Genomic DNA, 24,888 nt, shown 5'->3' with positions numbered 1-24,888 from the left:
CTATGTCAAACGACCAGCAAGATGACTGGGTCGACCTCCTGCCATTGACTGAACTATCCCATAACATCCATATCGCCTCTGCCACGGATGTTTCACTCTTTGCCGTAGTCTTTGGCCGTCAACTGCGCCTACCCCTGCCGGTTCCACTCAATGTACCCTCACCTGCAGCCCAATCTACAGCACAAACCATAAGCCGGCTCTGGAACCAAGTCAGGGAACGGCTCTGCCAAGCAGCTGACCGGGCCAAACACTTCACAGACACCCATCGGACTACACCTCTGTTCCTGTCTGGACAAAATGTCTGGCTTAGTACTAAGCACATCCGGTTACAATTTCCTTCCCAACAGCTAGCTCCGAAATGTATTTATCCATTTCCCGTCCTTCGACGCATAGGAGCAGTCACCTACCAGCTATAGTTTCCATCCTCCATGGGAATCCACAACATGTTTCACGTGTCACTCCTCAAGTCCCTTGTGCTCTCGTGGCCCTCCAGACGTCCACCAGCTCCACCTCAAGTCTCCGCCGAACCCGATGCCATCCAGCAGGTAAGGGAGGTCCTCGACGTCTGTCAATGCCGAGGCAGATGGGTGTACCACCTAGCCTGGGAAGGGTTCGGGGCTGAAGAAAATTTGGGGGAACCATCCCACCCTATCTTAGATAAAGACCTGTTTAGAGCCTTCCACCAGGCTCACCCTGATAAACCCTAACCGAGAAGGGGGAGGCCTAGAGGGAGGGGTACTGTTGCGCGTCCCGTCCACGCTAGGCCTGCTCCCGGGCCTACTCACCTTGCTCTTGTACTAGCGGGTCCCGAGCCGTCCTCTGCCGCTGCCAGCACTGCCCATCCATGGCGTTCCACGACGGCGTCTCCTAGGCCCTCCAAATCAGGCCTAGCTCCACGCCGGGGCACGACATCCTCTCCAGCGCTGGCCCTGCCCCTAGGTGCGCGCACGTGGACCACCCAGCCCTTTAAAGGGCCAAGGGCGGGAACCAGTTCTGCGGCGCAGCCCGATGATGTCACCTGACTTTAGTATATAAGCAAGGCCCTGTCCCCCAGAACCTCGCCTTGGCAATCAGGTCGACACCGTGGCCCAGTAAGCTTGCCTATCCTGTGTTCCAAGTGTCTCCTTGTTCCGGCATCTCCTCGTTCTAGCGTTCCCTTGTTCCTGAGTCTTCGTGTGTTCTTGTATCCTTACTCAGGTAGTACCTCCTCGGACTGATCTCTGGTACTTACCTCTGCCTGCCTGACCATTCTCTTTGTCTGCTGCCTGGAACTGACCACTGCCTGCCTGACCATTTTCTTCATCTGCTGCCTGGAACTGACCCTCACTTGCCTTGACTACTCTCGGACTGACCTTGGTATTTGACCCCTGCTTTTGCTGACCGCTTCTGGAATGATACTCTGGCTCTGACCCTTGCGCTTCACTTAGACACTCTCTTCTGGCCTACTATGGCTACCAGACCAACCTACTTGGAATCCACCCGTGGCCTTCACCTGACTAGACCCGCAGGCGCTGCCTGCCTTGCCTGGAGAATCTTCCTGAACTGTTACCTCCCTGAGGTCTCCGGAACTTCCAGTTCGGGTCTGGTCCATTCTCTCTGCATCAGCCATGCACCCTTGCTCGTGGTGGGCACACCCCTCCGCTACCTCTCCGGGAGACCATCTGAGGCCCACCTAAGTCCAGGCAGTCCGGGTACCCAAGGGCTCAACCTGCGGAAACCCCGGACTGTTATTGGTGAAGCTCCAGCTAGCCTCTGTCTCCTCGTGTGCTCCACCTCTTGGTGGCAGGTGCTCTCTGGGTCTGACCATAGGGCTGTACCAATCCTGCACCAGGCCAAGGGTCCATTTCCAGCACAACAGATATATGATACAAAAATATTAAAAAATATATGTTCACTACATTTGACCAATGATTATATATAACACTGAGTTATAAAGTGAGACTGCTCTATGATGAAGCATATTATGAAGGTCAATACTATCACATGCGTCTTGATATAACTTGTATAAGCAGGCACTTTATAGTATTCCATTGTTTTATTGAGGAGTTACCATAGTCCTCGATCTCTCTAACAGACTGATACAGTAAGGTGTGGTAGAAAGAGGTGCGTTAGTGCTGGGCGCACCCACGTTTGCCGCACGCACAGTCTGGATCACATACTGCTCGATACTGTATTTAAATGGCATGCAAATGCAAGCCACGTCCAACGCGCGTCCATGAAGCGCAATCCATTTTACTGTATAGGCGCTATACAGCGCCTATACAGTATCTTGGGTGCGCTGGTACCTGTCATTTGAAATGACATTTCAAATGACAGGTACCAGGAAGTGGATACAGGAGAGGGGCTGCCTGATCCCCTCACTCCCCGGGACAAGACCAAAGTGAATCGGGCAAACTTTCTGCCAGCCCCCGCTCACCTGCCCTGGCCGCGTGCATTTCCCGCGCTGACAGCTCTGGAGCAGCCCCAGCCAGCCCCGCTTCACTGCCTGACCCCCTAACTCCCCGGGACAAGATCGAAGTGAATCGGGCAAACTTTCCGCCAGCCCCCGCTCACCTGCTCTGGCCGCGTCCATGGGTGCCGATCTCCCGCGCTGACAGCTCCGGAGCAGCCCCAGTCCTCTCTCCCCTCCTCCCGGGGACAGCCGGCGGCGAGAGCAGCTTCAGCAGGCCGGACTGGAAGATTGGGCATCCAAATGGCAGATGAAATTTAATGTGGACAAGTGCAAGGTGTTGCATATAGGGAAAAAATAACCCTTGCTGTAGTTACACGATGTTAGGTTCCATATTAGGAGCTAGCACCCAGGAAAAGGATCTAGGCATCATAGTGGATAATACTTTAAAATCGTCGGCTCAGTGTGCTGCAGCAGTCAAAAAAGCAAACAGAATGTTAGGAATTATTAGGAAGGGAATGGTTAATAAAACGGAAAATGTCATAATGCCTCTATATCGCTCCATGGTGAGACCACACCTTGAATACTGTGTACAATTCTGGTCGCCGCATCTCAAAAAAGATATAGTTGCGATGGAAAAGGTACAGAGAAGGGCAACGAAAATGATAAAGGAGATGGAACAGCTCCCCTATGACGAAAGGCTGAAGAGATTAGGGCTGTTCAGCTTGGAGAAGAGACGGCTGAGGGGGGATATGATAGAGGTCTTTAAGATCATGAGAGGTCTTGAACGAGTAGATAGGACTCGGTTATTTACACTTTCGAATAATAGAAGGACTAGGGGGCATTCCATGAAGTTAGCAAGTAGCACATTTAAGACTAATCGGAGAAAATTCTTTTTCACTCAAAGCACAATAAAGCTCTGGAATTTGTTGCTAGAGGATGTGGTTAGTGCAGTTAGTGTAGCTGGGTTCAAAAAAGGTTTGGATAAGTTCTTGGAGGAGAAGTCCATTAACGGCTATTAATCAAGTTTTCTTAGGGAATAGCCACTGCTATTAATTGCATCAGTAACATGGGATCTTCTTAGTGTTTGGATAATTGCCAGGTTCTTGTGGCCTGGTTTGGCCTCTGTTGGAAACAGGATGCTGGCTTGATGGACCCTTGGTCTGACCCAGCATGGCAATTTCTTATGTTCTTATGTTCTTAAGAAATTGTTGCCCAGCACTTCAACTTTATCCAGGAAATCTAGTTTGGCTCAGCACTAAAGATGCCATCCTTAAAGTTTGCACAGTGATTCATGGGTCCATTTCCCACTGAGTGACAACTGGGTCTTGTGGCTTACAAGCTCAAATTACCAGCATCTTTATGGATTGACAATATTCTCCATGTTTCATTGTTGAAACCTGCAATTCTCTCTTGGCCAGGAAGACTGCCCCTCCAGACCACTGAAGTTGTTTCAGAAGAAAACACTCAATTTGAGATCCTGGAGATTTTAGAGTCCTGAAGAGTCCGCAACCAGTTGCAGCATCTTATCTCCTATAAAAACTATGGCCCTGAGGAGAATTCTTGGGAGCTGGCCTCCAATCTGCAAGCCCTCCAACTCATATCTGATTTCCACAGGAGATTTCTCGGGAAACCGAAGCCTAAAAGACTGGGGAAAGGGTTTTGGGTGGGGCTGGGGGGGGGGATGTACTGTTAGGAATATGGCTTGCAAGATGGCCCCACGAGCTGCTGTACTCATCCTGACATCGCTGAGAGTAGCCCAGGATGCCATCAACACCCTCCTGTGGCTGGGACGCCACCGTCTCTTCAACGCTGTTGAGCGTGGCACTGCAGGCTGCCACACTCTATTGCTCTGGGCCTCTCCTCCTCCTAGATGCGTGTATAAAGAGCCCATGTTGTGAAAGTTGCCTCGGTGCCTCCTGATGACATCATCACCTGAACCCCTATTTAAGTCTCCCTCTGAGGAGCAGAAGACACCTCAGCAATGGATCTCCTGCCTTGCAGTGCGTGTTCCCTTGCCTCGTCTTCCCACCTTGCCTCTCCAGGCTTGCTTCATTTTCCAACCTTGCCTTCCAGCCTGCCTCTGCCAACCTTGTCTTTCCAGTCTTGACTCCTCCATCCTTGCCTTGTCCAACCTTGTCTGTCCAGCCTTCCTTGTCCTATTTGTTTTGGCTGGTGCTTCTGTGTGTCATTGTCCAAACTTGGCCTGACTTCCAGGTCTTGACCTCTTGCTTGGACCTGACCATGATTGCCTGTCATCTGAACCAGACCTCTCGCTTGGACCTGACCACAATTGCCTTCTGCCTGGACCTCACCATTCTTGTTAGCTGCCTGCCCTGGCCTTGGCCTGTCTTCGACTCCATTAGTCTGCTATCTGCCCTAACCCCAGCGTACCCTGGGACTCTATTTTCTTCACCACCCTAGGAACCCACCTAAGACCTGCCGGCCACAAGAACCAAAGGGCTCAACCTGCGGGGGAGGCGGCTGGTATAAGTGAAGCTCCAGTCTGTTCTGCTCAGGGCACATTCGCAAGCTGCCGAAATAGGTCTCGTAGGTTCACCTACAAGGCTGTGTCAACTATGCCGTGGTGCCAAGGGCTCAGAACTACACCATCCTTCATAGATAGTGAGCCATCTACAATGCAGTGGGTTGCTGGACCCGAGGCAGCATGGATTCTCTAGGGAAGGGTCCTGTCAGACAAATCTAATTGATTTTTTTGATTGGGTGACTAGAGAACTGGATCAAGAAAGAGCACTTGATGTGATTTGCTTGGATTTCAGCAAAGCTTTTGATACAGACACACATAAAAAGCTCATGAATAAAATGAGAAACTTGGGATGTGCATCAAGGTGGTGGATTACAAACTGGTTGACTGATAGGAGACAGCATGTAATGGTAAATGGAACCTACTCTGAAGAGAGAATAGTGTTATGTAGGTTGGATGCACAGCAAGCATTCCAGCCCTGCTTACCGGCTTGGCAGGGACCTTGTCCGACTCCTTCGTCATGGCGGGGGATCCCTGCTGATGCTCCGTGTTGTCCTCAACCAGCCCTGGCCCCACTGAGTTCCCCTGCACACTGCGGCGGGAACGCCGTCCAGCAGGAAGTCTCCAGCTTGTCCCTTAGGTGCACGTGCACTTCTACATTTAAAGGGCCAGTGGCAGGAAAATGCCCGCAACCCACACCAATGATGTCAGAACCGGGGGCCTCTTTAACCCCGGCCCTTGCAACCTTCAGATGCCTCAGCAATAGGTCGAACTCCTTAGGAGCTGCTGGTTGCCATGTTCCTGACTCTGTGTTCCTCCTTCCTTGCTCCTGTCTCCACACCTTTGGATTGACTTCTGGTTTCTAACCTCGGTATGTGTATTGGATCTCTGCTTGTCTTCCGTCTGACCCGACCTCTGGAACGTCTTTTGATATCTGCTTGTCGTCCGTCTGACCCGACCTCTGAAATGTCTTTGGATATCTGCTTGTCGTCCGCCTGCCCTGACCTCTGGAACGTCTTTATTTATTTATGTATTTATTTATTTGAATTTTTTATATACCGATATTCCTATAAAGAATATAGATCACACCGGTTTACAAAGAACTAAACTTTCGCTAGGAGGCGATACATTAAACAGTGAACATAAACCATTGAACATTTAGAAACAATTGGAATTAAGGAACAACAGCAAGCCTAGAGCCAAAATAAATAAAATTGAGAATCAATCATAAAATAAAATAAGATAAAATAAATAAATAAAATGAATGAAGCGAAAAAACATATAGTACATTATTAAAATAGGATTGTGACCTTAAAGGGCTGTGAAGAGAGAGTTCAATAAGTCCACTAAATGATTAGTCATAAGTCATTGTATTCATGTTTTAGGATCTGCATCAAGGAGAACCAAGGTTTACAGGGAAAGTTTGATTAAACAGCCAAGTTTTTAAGTCCTTCTTGAATGTTAGGAGACACTGTTCTTGACGGAGGTCAGGTGGGAGAGTGCTCCAAAGCGTCGGCCCAGAAGTAGATAATGCTCTTTTGCTTAGTAATGATTTAGTAGGGGGGACATGCAGAGAGCCCTTATAAGCTCTTCTGATAGGTCTTTCAGAAGAATGAGCACGGAATTGATGGCACAGATTGAGAGGGGCGGTTTTATGAATATCTTTATGTATCATCATGAGTACTTTGAACGAAATCCTGGGACTGCAGTATGGGAGAGATATGATCTCTTTTATTTGAATTAGTAAGTAGTCTCGCTGCGGTATTCTGTATCATCTGCAGAGGTTTTATTGTTATTGCAGGGAGCCCAAACAAGAGGGAATTACAATAATCTAATTTGGTAAGGATTAAGGACTGTAGCACTAGTCGGAAATCTCGAAAGTGAAGGAGAGGTTTAAGTTTTTTTAATACTTGTAATTTAAAAAAACATTCTTTTGAAGTGTTTTGGACAAAAGATTTAAAATTGAATTGGTCGTCTAGTTGTCTTTGGATATCTGCTTGTCATCTGCCTACCCAAACCTCTGGAATGTTCTTGGATCTCAGCTTGACCACTGCCTGCCTCGACTGTGGACCATCCAACTCCATCTTTTCCTCTCATCATGGGATTCCTCATCACCAGAGACCCGCATCTAAGTCCAGCTGGCCCCGGTACCCTAGGGCTCAACCTGCGGGGAACGAGGGCTGGTATTGGTGAAGGTCATTTGGGTCTCCACACCACCCAGTTCCGCCCGTTGATGACGAGGACCTGCAAGGGTTCCTCTGCATATAGCTCCAACCTCATCTTAGCCAAGGGTCCACTTTTCAACAAGTGGAGTGCTACAAGGACCAGTTTTGGGGGCTGGTTCTGTTAAATATCTTCGTGAGAGACACTGTGGAAGGTTATAGAAGGAAAAGTTTGTCTTTTTGCAGATGATGCTAAGATCTACAAAAGTGTGGATAACCTGAAGGAGTGGAGAGCATGAAAAGTGATTTAAGACTGAATTGTTAAAGATTTGGCACCTCGGATTCAATGTCAAGAAGTACAGAGTCATACATCTGGGGTGCAGTAATCCAAAAGAGATGTAGTTAATGGGGAATGAAAGACTAAAATATACTGGGAAAGTGTGCTTCGGATGATAGTGTCTGATGATCTGAAGGCAGTGAAACAATGATAGCTAAGATCAGAGAGATGCTGGGCTGCATAGAGAGGAATAACCAGTAAGAAAAAGGAGGTGATAATGCCCTTGTCCAGGTCCTTGGTTAGACCTCACCTGGAGTAATGTGTTCAGCTCTGGAGACCTTCTCAAAAAGGATAGAGAAGGATGGAGGTGGTCCAGGCAAGGGTGACTAAAATGGTGTGGGTTTTTTGTCAGAAATCTTATGAGGAGAGGCTGAAGTATCTAAATATGTATACCCTGGAAGAGAGGAGGTGCAGGGGAGATAAGAAACAGATCTTCAGATACCCGAAAGACTTAATGATTCCCAAACTTCAAACCTTTTCTGTTGGAAAGGAAACTATAGAACTAGAGCTCACAAAATTAAATTCTAGGGAGGATGTTTCATATCTAACATCAGGAAATATTTCTTCAGGGAAAGGATGGTAGATGCAGGAATGCCCTCCCAGACAGGTGATGAGGATGAAAATAGTAAATGAATGCAAATGGGCATGGGATAAACATTGCAGATTACTAGAGGCTAGAGAGTGGAAGAAAAGGGTGCATAGAGATAACCTGCATGGAGCAGCGGTTACAACCTTTAACAGAAGGCTTGGGGGTGACCTGCACGGAGAGGCAGTTACAACCATAAGTAGTTTGGTGGGTAAACTAAGACCATTTGGCTTTTATCGGCCATTATCTCTCTGTTACTGTGTATTTGCATATGCTAATTCAATGCAAATATGTGTCCTGAATTGTCTGCCTTTTAGGAAACTTTTACTTTTGGCGTTAGTGCCTTCCTTCCTTTTCAGGTATTCAAGTTGGCAACTCTTCTTGTACCGGCTTCCCGATATTTCTGAGATGAGGTAGAGAGAGTTGGCTGTTTTGCAGGGAAGGCTATTTGGATAAGTCGGTAACTGTATTACTTTAACACGTATACCAGTTGTTATGCCAATAAAGTTTCTTGAATCTGATTTAGAAAGAGAGAGAGATTGAGAAAGAGAGCCAGGGCGACCAAGAGCGTGGGGGCGTGTCCACCATGCGTCACAGCTGCGGGTGCGCAGGTCTTCGTTTCTCGTGAGGTTCCGCTTGCCTGCGCTCCACCCCCATTCTTCTGGTGGTATCCCGGATGCTGGCAGTCTCGCGATGTCTGGCGCCCCCCTCACCCTGCCCTGTCTCGCAGCGGCTCGCGGCCCGTTCGCTCGCTATATAAAGGAGAGAATCGGGCAGAGCAGACGGCTGGCGGCGGCGGCTCTGCGGCCTCCCCCGCCAAAGACCCGAGGGACGACCCGCCTAACCCAAGGAAACAATAAGACGTTATCGGTTTTATTTCGCAGTAACTTATTTCCTCCTTGGGGGCAGAGAGAGGGGGGAGTCCATGACAAAAACCGTAAAAAAAAAGAAAAAAATTGGGTTTTACCTTCGTTTTTAATTTTTAAGCCTTGCTTTTATTTTTTTAAAGTCTTTTATATAAGGAAAACATTTTTTGGAAGGGGACTTTTGGAAAGGTTTTCGTGGTGTTTTTTTTTTAATACATATATATACTTTATTTTTTATTTTTGTGTGGTGGTTGGAAATGGCGAGCTCGGCTAACCCGAACCCCGTGGTAAGGAGGGAGGGGATGATGCTGCCCGGGGGTGAGGGAGGGGGGGCCAGGGAGGGAGCACCCCCAGAAAAAGGGGTGAAGTCCTGGGAGGGGGCGTGGGGCTTCATGCTGTTCCCCCTCTGGGTCCGGGGAGGGGGCGGTTTCAGGGCGATGCTTAATGAAGGTATCTGGGGGAAGCTGCTGTTTCGTTTCTCTTTTGGTGGGGAGGGAGGTGCGGGCTGCCTTGAAGACGAGGCCCCCGCCCCACGCTTTGCTCTTCTCCCGCTTCTTGTGGCGCTTTCTAGGGGCTCTGGGACTGCCTGAAGTGACTCGGGTCCTGCTCTTGGAGAGGGGGAAGGCAAGGGAATGCATTCGCTTTGTTGGTCTTTGTTTTTTTCGTCAGCATCCTATGAAAAAAAAAAAAAAGCACGAAAATACGTAGGTGGAAAAGCACCATCCAAGTCTTTTCAGAGCTCGGAGAGGAGAGGAAAATTTGTCTTAATATTCGCAGATATTAAGCGGAACCAAAAACAAAAGTCACACTGCTGCTGGCCTTATGTACGATAATCCTCTTCTACACCCCCCCAAAAATAAAGAGCAAGAAAAAAAAGTCACAAAAATGATGTTAAAGTAGCCCCCCCCCCCGCAGCCTGGAGAGGTCTCCCAGTGCTCGTGTCGTTTGGGGAGTTTCGCGGCTGAGCTCTTGCCATCATGGCGTCCCTTCTCCTCCTCCTCCGTGCAGACTTGCAGTGATCCTCCTCCCTCCGGCTGCCCTGTTTATATAGAGCCATAGCCGCTCTCTAATATAGACTCTGCCAGGATGGGAAGGTGCTTTTCTGGGCTACGTCACCGCAGCTCCATTTAAACACCAGATCGGGCTTTAAATAGAGGGAGACGGCGCTGGCTGCAGGCTGGGAGGTGCATGTGGCGGCTGCTGCTGAGCGCAGGGAGGGAGACTGGCTGTGGTGTGTGCATATATAGATAAGGGAGATAGATAAACACGCATTTACGCATTCGGGGACTTGCATGAGACCTGTTTTCGGCAGCTGATGCTACCGGCGTGGCCCGGCTCCCAGTTCCTTTTACAGAATTATTGCTGCTTCTTGCCTCCTATCTTGCTTGATTAGGGAAGGGAGAGAATCTTTGGATTTGTGTGTGAGCAATTGATAACATTTTTTTCTCCAGATTGCTTTCTGTTATTGTAGTAAAGGTGAATGCATTTTTCTTTGTCTCGTAAAAGATGAGAGACGGAGAAGGAACGTGACTGTAGATTTGAGACGCCTGCAGCTAGGTTAAAACGTTGTCCGGGTATTGGATATGAGGAGTGGGGCTGTAAGATCTATGCGTGTATTTAATGTTAGGCTTTCATTAAGTTGTGATTCACGATCTGATGAGTGTCTGTTGTGCTTTACCTTTCAAACTTGCAGGAGAAAATTTCAGTTGTATTTTAAACACTGCTGCAAATAATATGCTGACAAGACTATTCTACTTCATTGATCAAATTTAAAACAATAAAAGCATTTTGATTTTTCAAAATGAAAACCTTTCAGGGTAATTTTGATTTTAAAATCGATCAGCATTTTCTTCAAATACAAGTCAAATGAAAGTGCACTGGCGGAGCTAAATTATAAAACATTTGCTGGAATCTAACTTTTATTTCCAGTTTACTTCCTCCTCCCTGTATTGGCTTCCTCTTTTTTTTTGGCCTGAGTTCACTTTTTATGGTCATGTCCACTTTTTAAAGCTTTTTTTTTTAATTTCAAACCTCAGCTATGTATGATATATGTTTGCATCCTTCATGAAATGATACCTGCATGAAGTTCAGCAGGGCCCAGTTTGAAATTTGCTTCACTTATTTCATCCTCATAGGACAATAATGCAACAAAATCAGAATGGAAAGAGAAACAGTGATTTTTGACTGTCAGTTCAATTAAATGAAATGCAGTGACCATTTTCTCCTCCTGATATCTTATTTTGGGAAAGGGCATTCTAGTTTCTCTTACCTGCTGACTTGATATTTTGCCCTTTCACAGAGTTGTTTCCTGAGTACATATTTGATGAATGAGTCTTACTAAATTGGCAGAAAATTAAATTTTACTTGGTATAGTGCAAGCTTTGTCATAGCAAAACCCACACATTTTGGTACTGTTCTATTTACAGGTTCTGATATTCTGCCCATATCAGAGCTCTGTTCTGGGCAGTTTGCAGTATACTAACAAAAACAAGCAGTACACAAAACAGTATTTGATTAGCAAAACACAGAGTAAAGCATAACAATGTGACAGGCAGCATACAATAAACAAGAGAGCACAGCAAATCACACAAACCCAGCAGTAAAAAAAAAAAAAAATAGGAAAAATTTAAGAGAGAGCCAGTTGGAAGTAGTGAGTTTCCAGCTGTTTCCTAAAGGTCTGGCAGTCTGAAGTAGAGCATGCCACCAGGGTAGGGTCCACATTTGAAAAAGCCCTGGCATGAATAATTTGCAGATGACAAGTTTCAATAGTGGGGACCATTAACATTCCTTTATCAGCAGATCTTAAGGAGCAATGAGGAAGATACTGTACTGATTTATTAGCCAGATAAACCAGAGTGATTCTCCTGAGGGAAAAAATGGTTTTCATTGAATTTCCAGAGAGTTCATAATACTCTGATCCGATAGTTGTATGGATAGAATGCCTAACTCATTATACAGAGCATGTAGGTTTGTTTATAATACTCCCTTCCTTGAATAAAATGTAAGCCAAAGTAATTTCTCTGTCAACTGGCAAGCATGTATCAGCCGTCATGTGTGGTTGACATCTTATGGTGTCGGCATGGACCCATCCCTCAGCTTGGAAAAGGTCTGAGCGAGCACAGGAATTCCCGTGCCTGCTGCCTCCTGAACCTCTCTCTCTTTGTTTATGCTATCGCACAAAAATGTTCCCAGTTAATCTTTTTTTTTTTTTTTGGTGGCCTTTTCTTAGAAATAGGCCATATGATCCTTTTTCTGCTGTCATGTTTCTCTATCTCATCTACCTATCCACTTCAGTCCCTATACACCCTCATATCTCTTGTGCTTGTCCCATACTTTCCTGCATTCAGATAAGGTCCTTGTCTCCATCCCATCCACTGGGAGACTGTTCCATGCATTCACCACCCTTTCTGTTTGGCAGTACTTCCTTAGATCAACCCACTCCTTTTCATACTGATTTCCCTGATCCCTTGTTCCAGAGTGTCTTTTCTGTTGAGAGACCCACTTCCTGTGCATTTATACCTCTAAGCTATCTAAATCTCTACCGTATTCCTTATCCTGCCTTACCTCTAAGGTGTGTGTGTCCATATGCTTAGAATGAAGACCACTGACCATTTTAGCAGCTTTCCTCTGGACCAACTTCATCCAGTTTATATCCTTTTGAAGGTACAGTTTTCAGAATTGTAAACAGCATTCCAATATCTTTTTTTCTTTTTCTACTGACCATTCCTTGCTCTGACTTGGTGAGCTTTAGGAACAGAATGTAGCTGTAGTTTCTGTTTGTCGTAGCAGAATTTGATGCACTGTGCTATCCAGCTAGAGATGGTGCGTTTGGCCACTGGTAGTCCAGGGGCCTTCGGGTTGAAAGAGACAAAGAGTTGAGAAACACGGGAGTCCGAGTTTGTTCTTTCTTTGTAGTATGCTAAGGCTCTTTTGCAATCTAGTGTGCGCAGTAATTTTTCCCTATCATTTGCATGAGGATTAGGGAAAAAGATGGGTAGTTCTATGGTTTGAGATGGACTTGAGAAACCACTTTTGGTAGGAAGGACGGGTGAGTTTGGAGAACCACTTTTTGGTGATGAAACTGTAATTTCCTAGCGTGTAGCAGATGGACTCGGGACCAATGGGTATAGTGTACTCCTGCTAGCAGTTGGAGACGGATCAGATTTCAATCTGACGTCAGCCCCTAGTACATATACCCCTGCAGGAAGTGCAGCTCTTCAGTATTTTCCGTCTCCATAGCAGTTAGGGACTATCTGCACGCTTTCAAGCGTTAGATCAAATTTAAAGAAGAAAACCCAAAATTGAAAGAAGAAAACCTACCTGAAGACGAGCCCCGCTCTCCTGCGGTGATACCCTCGGGTCCCTCTCCCAGTTGAGATTCCCGAGGTGATTTCCGGGGTCCCTCAGAGGTGAGCCTCGGTCCGGCGGCCGAATCGCGGCGAGGACCTAGCCCCCAATCCTTCGGGCGTGGCTGAGAGGCTGCGGGTGCACCCTCGAGCAAGGCGGTAAAGGTATTTGCCCTCTCCCCCCGTAGCCGGAGACCGCCCGGGACGAAACCGGGAAGCGCCGAAGACAAGGTAAGGTAGAAATCTTCTACTCTAATCCGGTCTCTGAGGGTCGAGGATGAGCACAGGTCACCGACCGGGACCAGTGCCACCGGGTTGATCCGCCCTAGCAGGGCCAGGCCCCGGCTATTCCAAGAGTCTGCCCACGTGGAGACTCTCCGAGGGGGTCGCCATATTGCCCTTGTGCTCGCAGTTGCCATCTTGGAGTGCACATCTCCGAGCCAGGCGCACAAAGCACTTGTGCGCACAGACTTATGCGCGCATAAATCCTTGCGCACATAACTTGCGCACACATAGCTGAGCGCATATCTATGGCACAGTCACGCTCACAACTTGCGCGCACAACTTACACGCTCAATCTAAGTGCACCGGAGCGCATAAGATTTACGCACCGACAACCATGGCACCCCTAGGAACAGAAATTAAAGCGCAAGGCCTCTGCCCGGCATGCCACATCAGAGCCACACAAAGCAAGGAGGCCGATGCCCTGTGCACGCAGTGCGAGGAGGCCCTGGGAGATCCAGCTCAGGGCTAGTCCAACCCAGGGCAGAGTTCCAGCTCCTCAGGGGGCACCCCGGACCTAGCCAGGGGGACCCCCCCACAGATGGGGACCCCCAAGGAACCAGCGCCTCTCGGCTTTGATCCAGCGTCCATATTATGGTTGGAGTTTTTCAAGGGTATTCACGCCTTTGTTCAAATGCAAACTGAACATCTGGCTGTCCAACCACATGCTCCACCGGAGGACCCACATGCTTCAGGCCCCTCAAGACCTAGGCACAGGCTCCCATTACCCAGAAGCCCCACCTACAGGGACTCTGACACCTCTGAGGAAGAAGCCGAACCCCTAGAAGAAGGGGAGTTCCCCCCGGGGACAGAGCCTCACCGAAACATGAGACGCTTCTTCACACAGGATGAGCTCCTGAACCTGGTCAATCAATGTCTGACGGAGCTCACTATCCTGGGCCCAGGTACTTCGGGGGAACTGAAACCGAACCCCCTGCTGGAGTGTCTTCGACAGACTTCTCGCCATTTCCCTCTGTTACAAGCAGCACAACAGCTGATTGACCTGTAATGGAATGCTCTGGAGTCTGCATTCAAAGGGGGATGAGCCTTGCGGCCCTGTACCCCCTGGACCCAGCAACCAAAGATCTTCTTGCATGCCCAAGAGTGGATGCTATGGTCTGCATGTTCTCTAGGCGCACCACTATCCCAGTGGAGGGAGGAGCTGCGCTCAAAGATGCACATGACCGACGTCTGGAGTCCATCCTCAAACAATCATTTGACGTCGCCGCTATGTCTCTACAAATTGCGGCCTGCTGTACCATGGGGACACGTGCCCCCCTATCACAAACCAGGAACAACACCCCGGGAGAAGATATGGAACCAGCAATATCATTCCTAGTGGCCGCTGCCTCCGACCTAGTGCGCACAGCGGCCAGAGGAGTGTCCTCTGTGGTGGCTGCCAGGAGACAACTCTGGCTCCGAAGCTGGTCGGCCGACGCATCTTCCAAAACGCGCCTCACAAGGATGCCCTTCAAAGGATCCCTCCTGTTCGGCAGTGAACTAGAGAAACTGGCCGACAAATGGGGCGAGTCCCCATTGCTGCGACTGCCGGAAGATAAGACAAAGAGAAATCAGCGTCCCTTCCCCAGGTCCTCCAGGGGCAGAAGTTCGCAGCGCTTCAATCCTTACAGGAACAACTATCAAGCGCCCCGCCCTACGGGCAGGAACCAGTCCTTTCGGACCAAGCACAACAAGAGGGAAGCCAGCTCGGGTACGGGCCCCAGCCACACCCCACAATGAGATTCAGCCGACCCATCCAAGGGAAGAAGCCATAGGGGGCAGATTAGCCCTATTCTACCACAGATGGGTCGAGATAACCTCGGACAAGTGGGTCCTAGCCATCATTCGGGAGGGGTACTACCTGGATTTCCTACGAACCCCTCCGGACAAGTACGTGGAGTCCCCCTGCCACGACCCCTCCAAGAGGGCGGCGGTGGAAGCTACACTGTCCAGGCTACTGGCACTCGAGGCCATAACCCCAGTACCTCCACAGGAAATAAATACTGGCCATTATTCCATTTATTTTATCATTCCCAAGAAAGAGGGAACATTCAGGCCCAACCTGGATCTCAAGTCGGTCAACCGCCACCTCAGGATCCTTCGCTTCCGCATGGAAACCCTACGATCCGTTATAAGGGCGATACAACCAGGAGTGTTTCTCACATCCCTGGATCTTTCGGAGGCCTATCTGCACATCCCCCATTCATCAGGAACATCAGCGCTACCTACACTTCAAAGTCCTGAACTGTCACTACCCGTTCCGGGTACTACCCTTCGGGTTAGCCACAGCACCCCGGACGTTCACCAAGGTAATAGTGGTGGTGGCGGCAACACTGAGGAAGAAAGGAATCCTTGTTCACCCCTACCTGGACGATTGGCTGATCAGAGCAAAGTCACCGGAGGAAAGCCGCCAAGCAACCAGCAGTCATAACTCTACTGGAAAGCCTAGGATGGGTAGTCAACACAAACAAAAGCTCCCTACAGCCCTCACAGTCGCTGGAGTACCTAGGAGTCCGATTCAACACCAAAGAGGACAAGGTCAGCCTGACCCCCACAAGGAGATCAAAATTGTGGAACCGGCTACAAACCTTGCTGGACTATCCTCGTCCCACAGCATGGGATTACCTGCAAGTCCTTGAGCTGATAGCATCCACACTGGACGTTGTGCCATGGGCGCGAGCCCACATGAGACCCCTACAGCGCTCACTCCTATCACGGTGGAGCCCATGGTCCCAGAACTACACCGTACGTCTATCACTCCCGGGCAGAGTTCGGACCCAGCTACGGTGGTGGCTGCAGGCCAGCCACATGAGCCGGGGATCAAGTCTGTCCTCCCCAATCTGGACTCTACTCACCACAGATACCAGTCTACGAGGATGGGGAGCACACTGCGAGGAGCTAACTGCCCAAGGGCAGTGGTATGCAGAAGAGGCGGGATGGAACATCAACCGCCTAGAAGCGCGAGCAGTCAGACTAGCCTGCATGCGGTTCGCCCACAGACTTCGAAACAAAGCGGTCAGAGTAATGTCGGACAACACCACGACAGTGGCCTACATCAACCGGCAGGGGGGAACCAGAAGCCAACAGGTGTCCCTAGAAATAGACCCCTGATGGTGTGGGTGGAAGCAAACCTCCAGGAGATCTCCGCCGCCCATATCGCTGGGAAAGACAACATCACGGCAGACTTCCTCAGCAGGGAAAGTCTAGACCCAGGAGAATGGAGGCTGTCACCCACAGCCTTCAAGATAATAGTGGATCGGTGGGGGACACCGGACATGGACCTTCTGGCAAACAGATCCAATGCCCAAGTATCCAGATACTTCAGCCGCAGTCGGGAACCGCAGTCCCAAGGGATCGATGCCCTGGTACAGCCCTGGCCCCCGGGGACTCTACTATATGCCTTCCCGCCGTGGCCCCTACTGGGCGCAATCATTCACAAGATACACCTACACAAGGGACTAGTTCTTCTGGTGGCTCCGGACTGGCCAAGAAGACCCTAGTACGCAGACATGAGAAGACTGCTGGCAGGGAACCCCTTACCCCTGCCCCCACACAGGGATCTGCTACAACAAGGTCCGATCCTCCACGAGGACCCAGCTCAATTCTCTCTTACGGTCTGGCCATTGAGAGGGTTCGCCTGAGAAAGAACAGGTACTCAGGGGCGGTAATCGACACCCTCCTACGAGCACGCAAGTTCTCCACATCAGTAACATACATAAGGATCTGGAGAGTATTTGAAGCCTGGTGCGAAGACCACAACATCAAACCACATTCATTCACTGTCCCCGTGATCCTGGAATTCTTACAGAACGGACTACAGAAGGGCCTGTCCCTCAATTCCATCAAGGTACAGGTGGCTGCCCTGTCATGCTACGGCTTCAAGAGCGAGAGCGACAGCATAGCCTCTCACCCGGACGTGTCATGCTTCCTGAAAGGAGTCAAACACATTCGCCCACCAGTAAAGTGGCCGGTACCTCTGTGGAATCTCAATCTCGTTTTGGGCTTCCTAGCGGGAACCACCTTCAGACCCCTACGAGGCCTTTCCCTTCGCCTGTTAACGTTGAAGACGGTGTTTCTGCTGGTGGTGTGTTCAGCCCGCCGCATATCGGAACTACAAGCACTGTCCTGCCATGAGCCGTTCCTCAGGCTCACCCCGGAGTCCATCCAACTACGCACGGTCCCCTCCTTCCTCCCCAAAGTGGTCTCTCACTTCCATCTTAACCAGACCATCTCGCTACCAACGGCAGATGCCCGGAAGAATTCGGAAGAAGCCCGTAGTCTCCGCCACCTCAACATCGGTAGACTCCTATCCAGATACCTGGCATTGTCTGAGCCCATATGAAAAACGGACCACCTTTTCATCCTTCACAGCAGAAAGAAACAAGGGGAAGCAGCCTCACGGGCAACCATCGCCCGCTGGATCAAGGAAGTCATCAAGGCGGCCTACGTAGAAGCTGGCAAGCCACCACCTCTACAGGTCAAGGCCCATTCTACCAGAGCCCAGGCAGTATCATGGGCAGAAACTAGAATGCTGTCACCTGCCGAGATCTGCAGGGCGGCTACATGGTCCTCCATCCATACCTTCTCCAGATTCTACCGTCTGATGTTCAGGCTTGGGAGGACACAGCATTTGCAAGGGCAATACTAAGTGGGTCACGGGCAGCCTCCCACCCGGATCGGGAATAGCTTTTATACATCCCATTGGTCCTGAGTCCATCTGCTACACGCTAGGAAATGGAGAAATTACTTACCTGATAATTTCGTTTTCCTTAGTGTTAGCAGATGGACTCAGCATCCCACCCTTGGTTGCTGTCACGCAGGGCCTTCAAATGTTCAAGGGTAAGCCATGTTTTTCATTTACCTAGGGCATCCACCCTGCCGTGTGTCGATGCTTTCCGGTTGAGTACACTGGCGGTCTCCAGCTAGAGTCAATCAACCAGTTCAAGTTAATCAAGTTTAACATTTAACCAAGTTATGAAGTTATCCAAGTTAACCAAATTATTAAGTTAATCAATCAGTCAGTCACACACATATCCACAATGCTTTTTGAGGAGAATACTGAAGAGCTGCACTTCCTGCAGGGGTATATGTACTAGGGGCTGACGTCAGATTGAAATCTGATCCGTCTTCAACTGCTTGCAGGAGTACACTGTACCCATTGGTCCTGAGTCCATCTGTCTACACTAAGGAAAATGAAATTATCAGGTAAGTAATTTCTCCAATATGGAGAATAATGGACCAAGGCCTATAATTCACTGACTGGTCATGCTGATGTTACTGCAACCAGGAATACCACCTTCCATGTGAGATATTTAATATGTGCCAAGTCCATGGGTTCAAACGGGGAAAGCATAAGCTGTTCAAGAACTATGTTGAGGTTCCACAGAACTGGAGGCTTAGAGATCAGAGGACGAAGGTGAGTTAATCCCTTAATGAAATGGGATAGTAGGGGGTGATTGGATATAGGAATATTGTTAACTGGTCTATGATATGCCCCTATGGCACTGAGATGAACTCTAATGGATGATGTTGTAAGACCAGCTGTGTACAGTGTATGAAGATAACCAATGAGTAGCTCAGGTGAGCAGTCCAATGGTGGTACGCCATTGGAAGTGCACCAGGTAGAGTAGCGTTTCCATTTATAGCTATAATCTTTCCTCGTTGAGAGTTTTCTTGATTCTAACAAGATGAACTGTGCCGAAGTGGAAACTCCCTGTTCTGTTAAAAGGAGCCTTTTAATCTCCATGCAGTCAAATGGAGAGATGAGTGTAGCGGGTGTAGAAGCGCCCTTGATCTTGGAAGAGAAGATCTGGGCGATTTGGTAACCGAATTGGGTTCGTGATGGACAATCGGAGAAGGAAATTGTACCACGGTTGCCTTGGCCAGGCCGGGGCTACGAGTATCAGTTGAGCTTTGTCTGCTATGCACTTTTGAATTGTCCTTGTTATGAGTGATATGGGAGGAAAGGCATACAGGAGGCCTGTCGTCCACGGGATGAGGAAGGCATCTTGACTGATCCTGAACTGGCTCTGTCTTATCAAGCAGAATTTGGGAACTTGAGCGTTGATTTCCATTGCAAAGAGATCTATCGAGGGTGTCCTCCACTGAATGAAGATGTCTTGGGCTACATCCGAATTGAGTGTCCATTCATGCAGATGAAAGATACGACTTAGCCTGTCCGCTCTTGTATTTTCCACTCCTGGTAGGTAAGTTGCTTGCAGATGTATGCAATGTCGGTGAGCATGTTTGAAGATTGTCAGGGTCTCCTTGCAAAGGGACCATGAACCGGACCCTCCTTGCTTGTTGATATTAAACATTGCCATTTGATTGTCTGTGTAGATCATGACCCTGCATCCCTTTTAAGTGATCTTGAAACACTTGTAGTGCATTTCGAATTGTCCTGAGCTCCAATAAATTTATCTGCAGGTTCTGTTCGGAAATTGTCCATAACCCTTGCGTTTCGTAAATCTCGCTGTGCTCCCCATCCCTTGTGAGACGCATCTGTGGTTAAGACTGCGTTGTGAGGAGGGGGACTGAATAATGCTCCCTTGGAAAGGGTGGATTCTAGGAGTCACCATGTTATGTCCTGTATCATCTTGGAGGTCAACAATAACTTTTGTGTCAACGGTTGTGAGTGTTGTTTCCATTGATGTTTTAGTCCCCATTGCAGGCGTCTCATGTGTAGCCCGGTGTTGAACTGTGAAAATAGCCGCCGCCATGTGGCCTAGGACTACTAAAACGTGTCTCACCGAAGGCCTTTGAGTATGGTTCAACACATGGAGAAGTTGACGTAGTTGTGATCTCCTGTCATTTGGTAGGTATGCCCGATTGCAAGTGGTGTCCAGGCATGCTCCTATGAATTGCAGCTGTTGTGTTGGTTGTAGTGTGATTTCTGAAAATTGATCACTAGCCCTAATTCCTGTAAGCAGGCTATCATCTGTAGGAGGTGGTCGATCAAGATGTCCGGAGTCGAGGCGATTATCGGCCAATCGTCCAGATATGGGAAAATGGTTTATACCCTGTTGTCTGAGATGAGCCACCACCACAACCATGCATTTGGTGAAAACCCTGAGTGCAGCCGATAGTCCAAAGGGGAGAACTTTGTACTGGTAGTGGTGATGCCTGTAGCGAAAGCATAGGTATAGCCAAGAGGATGGATGGATTGGAAATGTGTATAAGCGTCCTTCAGATCGATGGAACACATCCAGTCATTGGGTTGAATCAGAAGTAGGATCGATTTCAATGATACCATCTTGAATTTCTCTTTGATCAGGAATTTGTTCAATTCCCGCAGATCTGGTATGGGAGGAAGGCCACCCGACTTTTTGGGTATGAGGAAATATGGGGAATAAAACCCCGCTTGTTGGGTCTTCGGGGAAATCCGTTGAATGGCCTGTTTGCGAAGTAAAGCAATTTCCTCCCCCAGTTGCGGTTGGAAGCTTTGAATCTTTAGAGTGGAAAGGTGAGGTAGCATGGGTTTTGTGGTAAATTGGAGTTGGTAACCGTGTCATACTATCTCTAAAACCCATTGATCGGATGTTATTCTTTCCCAGGCTGCCAGGCAAGAATGTATTCTGCCGGGTGGTGCTTGGTGTTGTGATGGTGGCTGGGTTACTCAAAAGATGGCGTAGATTTTACTGCCAAGGTAATACTAACACAGAGGGCTAATATTCGATGGGTTCTCTAAAATCAATAGTGTTCAACTAAACTGTCAGAGAACCATACATATTTTATCACAAGACAATTAAGTGAAAACATACAAAAATGTTTATTTCAGAATAACACAACACCTGTCTAGACAATAAAATACTCACTAACCATTCATTCATTCATTAAAACCAAATTGAATGAATGAATGGATTGTATGAATGGTTAGTGAGTATTTTATTGTCTAGACAGGTGTTGTTTATTTTAGAATAACACATTTTTGTATGTTTTCACTTAATTGTCTTGTGATAAAATATGTATGGTTCTCTGACAGTTTAGTTGAACACTTGATTTTACTGCAGCAGCCGGTTGCTGTGCCTGCTGTCTTTGGTTACGTGCTTTGCCCCTACGTTGGTTCGGGGTCTGCTATTGTGGCGTAGAACGCTGGTAAGATGGATACAGTTGTGTACAAAAGGACTGATAAGACCAATAAGGTCTGCGGGCATTTGATTGTCGACGAGTGGATCCGACATAACGACATGTGGTCGAGTAGTGAGGATGTGATGTTAAGGTTTGAACTGCTAGAGCTTCGTCTTTCAATTTGCCCACTGTCCTGAAATTGTTCTCCGAACAGGTTGTCTCCTGAACACAGGAGGTTCGCCAGCTTCTCATGCAAATCTTCCCGTATTGTACTGGAACCTAACCATGCCATTCTACGTGCTGCGATGGCTGTTGCATACGCTCTGGAAGATGTCTCAAATCCCTCATATATCAAAGGTGTCGAACACTCATCCATATCGTGAAGAGGTGGTGGTATCTGAACTGCCGTCGAGGAAAGCATACCTTTTGTGGCTTGTATGCACTCATATAGGTATTGTACCATGTAGAATTGGTGGTGCGTAATGCGGGCATTCAGCATTGAGTTGTGGTACATCTTCCTGCCATACTCATCTAAATATCGGTTATCCTTGCCTGGTGGATATGAGGGATGCGACTTTGTTTTCTTGAATCTTTGTATCGCAGATTCCACTACAATTGAAGCATGCGGTAATTGTGGCATAGAGTAAGGCGATATTTTCCGCATACGAAATTTTATATCCTTTTTTTCTTGAAACCGCTGACAGAGTAAGGTGTTTCCCACGATTTCTGTAAGACGGTATGTAGGAGTTCTTGTGGTGGAAGAGATGTTGGTTCCCCTGGAGTATTGAAAATATTTAGGAGACATAAGGTTTCTGATCTAGGGTCTGTCTCCTTATGGACCTCTAGGTGTAATATAGTACCCAATTTTTCTAAAAATGTTGTGTACGTAAGGTCCTCTGGAGGAGAATACGGTTCCTGCGGTTGTTCCTGTGGGTCCGACAGGAACCCGGTAGATGATGATGGGGAGGTTTGTGGAGACGGGGAATCAATAGATATATCTTGCTTTTGAGTTGGTGAAACTGGCTGTTTTGTTATTGGGGATGCCAGAGGCTCCACCGACGGTTCTCTAGAAGTATGTGTATTATGTTCCGGGGAACTCAAAGAGAGTTCGTTAGACATCTTAAAGGATGATTGAAGAGTTTCATAAAACCCTGCTAATGATTGGGATAATTGAAAAAATGCCTCTTTTGTGTGAGGAGGCATTATTGGACGACCAGATGGTTTTGGTAAGTCACATGCTTTAGAGTGCATTAGAGGCACTTGAAGTAAATTACTTGGAACGTCATATTCTTTCCCTATCTTGTCTTCTGCTGTCCTAATGGAATTATCTGAGGATGTAGAAACATTAGAGGAAGTGACCTGTCCTAATGGAATTATCTGAAGAGTAGAAGCATTAGAGGAAGTGACCTGTATTATCTCTTATTTATTTATTTTTAATTTTTATATACCGATGTTCCTGTATAGCATACATATCGCATCGGTTTACAAGGAACTGAACAGGTCGCCTCAGGGACGGGATACATTAAAACAGTTGCCTCAAGGGCGGTATATAATAACACAGGAGGACAGGAAAACTTTTAGGGAGACATACGTAAACTTGATTAAATGTAACTGGGATTCAAACTCGGAAACATAAATACAGAGGTAAGTATATTGTCTATCGCTTCAACCGGTTTTTAGCTGTCAGGGAGAGCTTGGGTGAATAGCCAAGTCTTTAGCTTCTTTTTGAATGTCAGAAGGCACGGTTCTTGGCGGAGGTCCGGTGGGAGCAGGTTCCAAAGAAGGGGACCTGCAGTGGACAGGGCTCGTTTCCTCAGTGAGGTTCTTGCCGGTTGGGTGTGAAGCATGTTCTGGTATGCCCTTCTGATTGGTCTTTTGCAAGTGTGTTGCTGTATTTGGAAGGATAGGTTGAGGGGGGAGATGTTGTGCAGAGCCTTGTGAATCATCATGAGGGATTTAAATTGTATCCTAAATTTTATCGGCAGCCAGTGTAGATATTGGAGGATAGGGGTGATGTAGTCCCGTTTTTTGGTGTTAGTGAGTATTCTGGCCGTCGCATTCTGTACCATCTGAAGTGGTTTGATGGTGCTGGCGGGCAGACCCAGGAGGAGTGAGTTGCAATAGTCCAGTTTAGGGAGGATGATAGATTGAAGTACCAGGCGGAAGTCTCGGAAATGTAGAAGAGGTTTTAATTTTTTTAATACTTGCAATTTGAAGAAGCAGTCTTTGGTAGTATTATTTATGAATTTGGTGAAGTTGAGTTGGTTGTCTAGAAGCACCCCCAGATCTCTTACTTACAGCGTGTGGTCGATTGATGTGAATGAGGGTTGGAAGGAACTAAGGGGGTTGAGCAGAGAGCAGTTATCTGGAGCTATTATGAGGATTTCGGTTTTGCTAGTATTTAACACTAGGTTGAGGCTTGTTAGTAGGTTTTTGATTGCTGCAAGGCAGCTGTTCCAGTAAGACAGAGTTTTGTGGAGGGATTCCACTATCGGGATGAGGATCTGAATGTCATCCACGTATAGGAAGTGAGTTAGCTTGAGGTTAGCTAGTAGATGGCATAGTGGGAGTAGATAAATATTGAATAGTGTTGGTGAAAGGGAAGATCCTTGGGGTACCCCCAGCTTTTATCTAGTGACTCTTTGTTGTTATCCTGACCTTGTATTGCCTGTTTTCAAGGAAGGAATTGAACCAATTGAGAGCTGTACCTGTTATGCCAATATCTGCTAGACTCTGAAGGAGGCAGGAATGGTTCACGGTGTCGAACGCTGAGGAGAGGTCCAGTAGGACGAGAAGGAAAGGTTGACCTTTTTCCAGGTTGATGAGGATGTTATCAGAAAGCGAGGCTAGTAGCGATTCCGTGTTCAGGGATTTTCGAAAACCGAAAAACTTCTGCGCACTCTATGAGATATCTCAGAGTTATCTCTCTATGAGATAAGGTCCTTGCACCTTGTGTGTGAGACGACTTAGACATAGAAGGGCTTCTTCCCATGTTTCACTCGTCTTCGAAGTCTTTTTATGGTGCGAGTGATGTGAATGTCTCTTATGATGGTGTGACGAGGATTCTATGTGGTTCTTCCGTGAAGACTGTGATCATTTTTCTATGTTTTGTTGTCAAACCTGTAGAAGTGGATCTCGAAGAGCATGAAGTACCCGAGCGGTTCGGTGTTACTGCTGGAGAGGCAGAACAAGATACTTCTGAGGACTCATGTCGTCGTTTTAACCCATGTTTCTTTGGGTGAGATGGGTGTTTGGATTTATCTTCAGCTCTTTGTGGTGTATAATGCGATGCCGTAAGTTTATGCGTCGTTAGGCCTCTAATGTATTGGGTAGGCGTCGGGCTTCTCGATGCTGTAGAATCTTGTTGT

At 47.8% G+C, this 24,888-nt stretch overlaps 1 protein-coding gene across 2 annotated transcripts in view; it reads left to right on the top strand.

The window, feature by feature from the left end:
* Positions 1-8,647: 8,647 nt before the first annotated feature.
* The window catches only part of GTF2A1 (general transcription factor IIA subunit 1), a 100,826-nt gene continuing 84,585 nt past the window's right edge, over positions 8,648-24,888 (top strand). The window contains exon 1 of one of the 2 annotated variants that reach the window (XM_029597708.1): positions 8,648-9,112. In XM_029597708.1, the coding sequence (XP_029453568.1) occupies positions 9,083-9,112 (30 nt within the window). In that variant the 5' untranslated portion in view covers positions 8,648-9,082. Of the gene's footprint in view, positions 9,113-10,009; positions 10,057-24,888 lie in introns of those variants that run through there. The other variant, XM_029597709.1, reaches the window with a different exon arrangement.

This window comes from Rhinatrema bivittatum, chromosome 4 (genome assembly GCF_901001135.1).
Source record: "Rhinatrema bivittatum chromosome 4, aRhiBiv1.1, whole genome shotgun sequence".
Lineage (NCBI taxonomy): Eukaryota > Metazoa > Chordata > Amphibia > Gymnophiona > Rhinatrematidae > Rhinatrema > Rhinatrema bivittatum.
The sequence above is the reverse complement of the archived record's forward strand: the minus strand, read 5'-3'. Positions and strand labels throughout refer to the sequence as shown.